The 2,004-nt window shown below is 58.4% G+C and overlaps 1 protein-coding gene across 1 annotated transcript in view; it reads right to left on the reverse strand.

Moving 5' to 3' along the window:
* Positions 1-215: 215 nt before the first annotated feature.
* The window catches only part of GPR37L1 (G protein-coupled receptor 37 like 1), a 5,377-nt gene continuing 3,588 nt past the window's right edge, over positions 216-2,004 (reverse strand). Inside the window, exon 2 of the mRNA XM_009076601.1 lies at positions 216-1,339. Coding sequence (XP_009074849.1) covers positions 527-1,339 — 813 coding nt within the window. The 3' untranslated portion in view covers positions 216-526. The remainder of the gene's footprint in view (positions 1,340-2,004) is intronic.

A 2,004-nucleotide genomic window follows, 5' to 3' on the forward strand; every position in this document is an offset into this window, starting at 1 on the left:
GGGGCTTCTGGGGCTCAGCCCAGCAGTGCCGGCGGCTGCAGGCACGACATGCTCTAGGTTACTGGTTTATTGAGCTCATACAGGGCACGGCTTGGATCCGTGGGATACAGTCACTGGGACATTTTCCTACTGTGGAGGGGCTGGCAGGAGAGGAGGATACAGGACGAGGGCAGTTTGTGTTTGCTATGTCCTCTGTGAGCCATCATGGCCACCCTCTGTGATTTCAGATGGGACCAGAACTCTTCTCTCCAGAGCAGCAACCCTGTGGAGCCCAGCCAGGCAGCCAGGACAGGAGGGTGCTGATGTCCTTGCTGGCCTTTAGGCAGAGGCAAGAAGGTCACCGATGTAGCCACAGGGACTGGGACTTCAAGCCCCACCTGCCCAATGCAGGGTTTGAAGCCCACAGCACAGCCCCCTGAGCCATCTCTTCTGCTTGTTCCATGTTCAAACACGGGCACTAACAACAAAACAATGTTTGGTCTTGGGAGGAGGTGGTGGAACGATCTCTACAGCTCCCCGGTGGCCCTTAGCATGGAGTGCCAAGAGCCAGGAGGGGTGGGGGGGTCTCCCGGGGCTTGTCGAAGAAGATAGAGGAGGACATCTCGGTTTTGAGCTTGCTGTCAGCGCTGCCTTCGCTGGAGGTGGTGTCAGGGCCGCAGCCCTCACAGCAGCAGCAGCAGCAGTCCATGAAGGCCTGGCCCAGTGGGCGACAGAGGCACAGGAGCAGGACCGGTGTCACCGAGCACTTGAAGAACAGGAAGAACTGATTGATGAGGTTGAGCAGGTCCAAGGTCTGCTTGGACATGTCGGGGGACATGTAGGCCACCACGATGTTGCAGACATTCTCGGGGGTGGTGCAGAGCCCATAGATGATGGTCAGCCCGATGATGGTGCAGTTCAGGTGACTCTCGCACTGGCCGTGCTTGGTCCCCCGGCACTCACTCTTCTTCTCGGTGCTGCGGATGCGCCGCGTCACCAGCTGGCAGCTGATGGTGAAGAGGATGGGCAGGCAGAAGTAGCAGCCAAAGTACCACCACATCCGAGCATTCTGGTAGGTGAGCACCAGTGAGTAGACAGACTCAGGCAGGTTGGACGAGGGCTTCATGGTGCAATACTCTGTCACCATGCCGGACACGGGCGATGTGTCCTGTGCCAGCTGCCAGAGCAGGACCTCTGGCACCGACAGCGTCATGGAGCCCACCCAGATGACAGCCAGCTTGGCGATGATAGACTGGCAATGCTCGATGGGCCGGGTGCTGGTCTGGGGGCTGGTGGCTGCATGGAACCTGTCGATGCCCAGGGCACAGAGGCTGAAGGTGGTGACTCCCAGTGATGACACCTAGTGAGGGAAGAGGCAGAACAGGTGGGCCCTGATGCCGGGATGTCACCACCAGGCTGGTGGCAAACCCCTGGCTACGTAAGACCACAGCCCTTTCTCCAAGGTTGCAGGGAGGCCACAGCCTGTGGCTGCATCACAAGGTTACTTTTCTGTGACTCCTGAAAGGACAGCAGATAAAAATGTCCCCTGATCCATTGTCCCTGCCCAGCTCCCTTTTCTTCAGAAGAGACAAGCTTTGCTGGATCTCTGTCCATCCAGCCAGGGTGGAAACAGCAGGATTGTCCCTTAGGCTCTTCCTCTAATCTGGATGGCTCTTTAAGAGGAAAAGCAGGGACCATCACACCCACCAGCAACTTCTCAGGGTTCCCAAGGCCCCCCCAGGCTGGCTTGATCCTGCCCTGCTCTCCTGGACAGGCCAAGCAAGTTGAAGGCACCGTTGTCCCAAATCAGCTTGGGGCAATTTCCGCTGTATTGAGAACGACAGGAAAAACATCCCCTTTGCCAAAGGAAGAGGCCAGAGGAGGCAGAGGAATCACCGTGGCTCTGGGAAGGCTGGCCAGACACCGGGGGTCATGATCAGCATTCCCAGCCCCAGGCCCAGAGCTGGGAGCCAAGTCCCACAGCCCTTGGCCAGGATGATGGCAGAGTCACATGCTGGTGCCCCC

This window comes from Acanthisitta chloris, unplaced genomic scaffold (genome assembly GCF_000695815.1).
Source record: "Acanthisitta chloris isolate BGI_N310 unplaced genomic scaffold, ASM69581v1 scaffold12456, whole genome shotgun sequence".
NCBI classification, from domain to species: Eukaryota; Metazoa; Chordata; class Aves; order Passeriformes; family Acanthisittidae; genus Acanthisitta; species Acanthisitta chloris.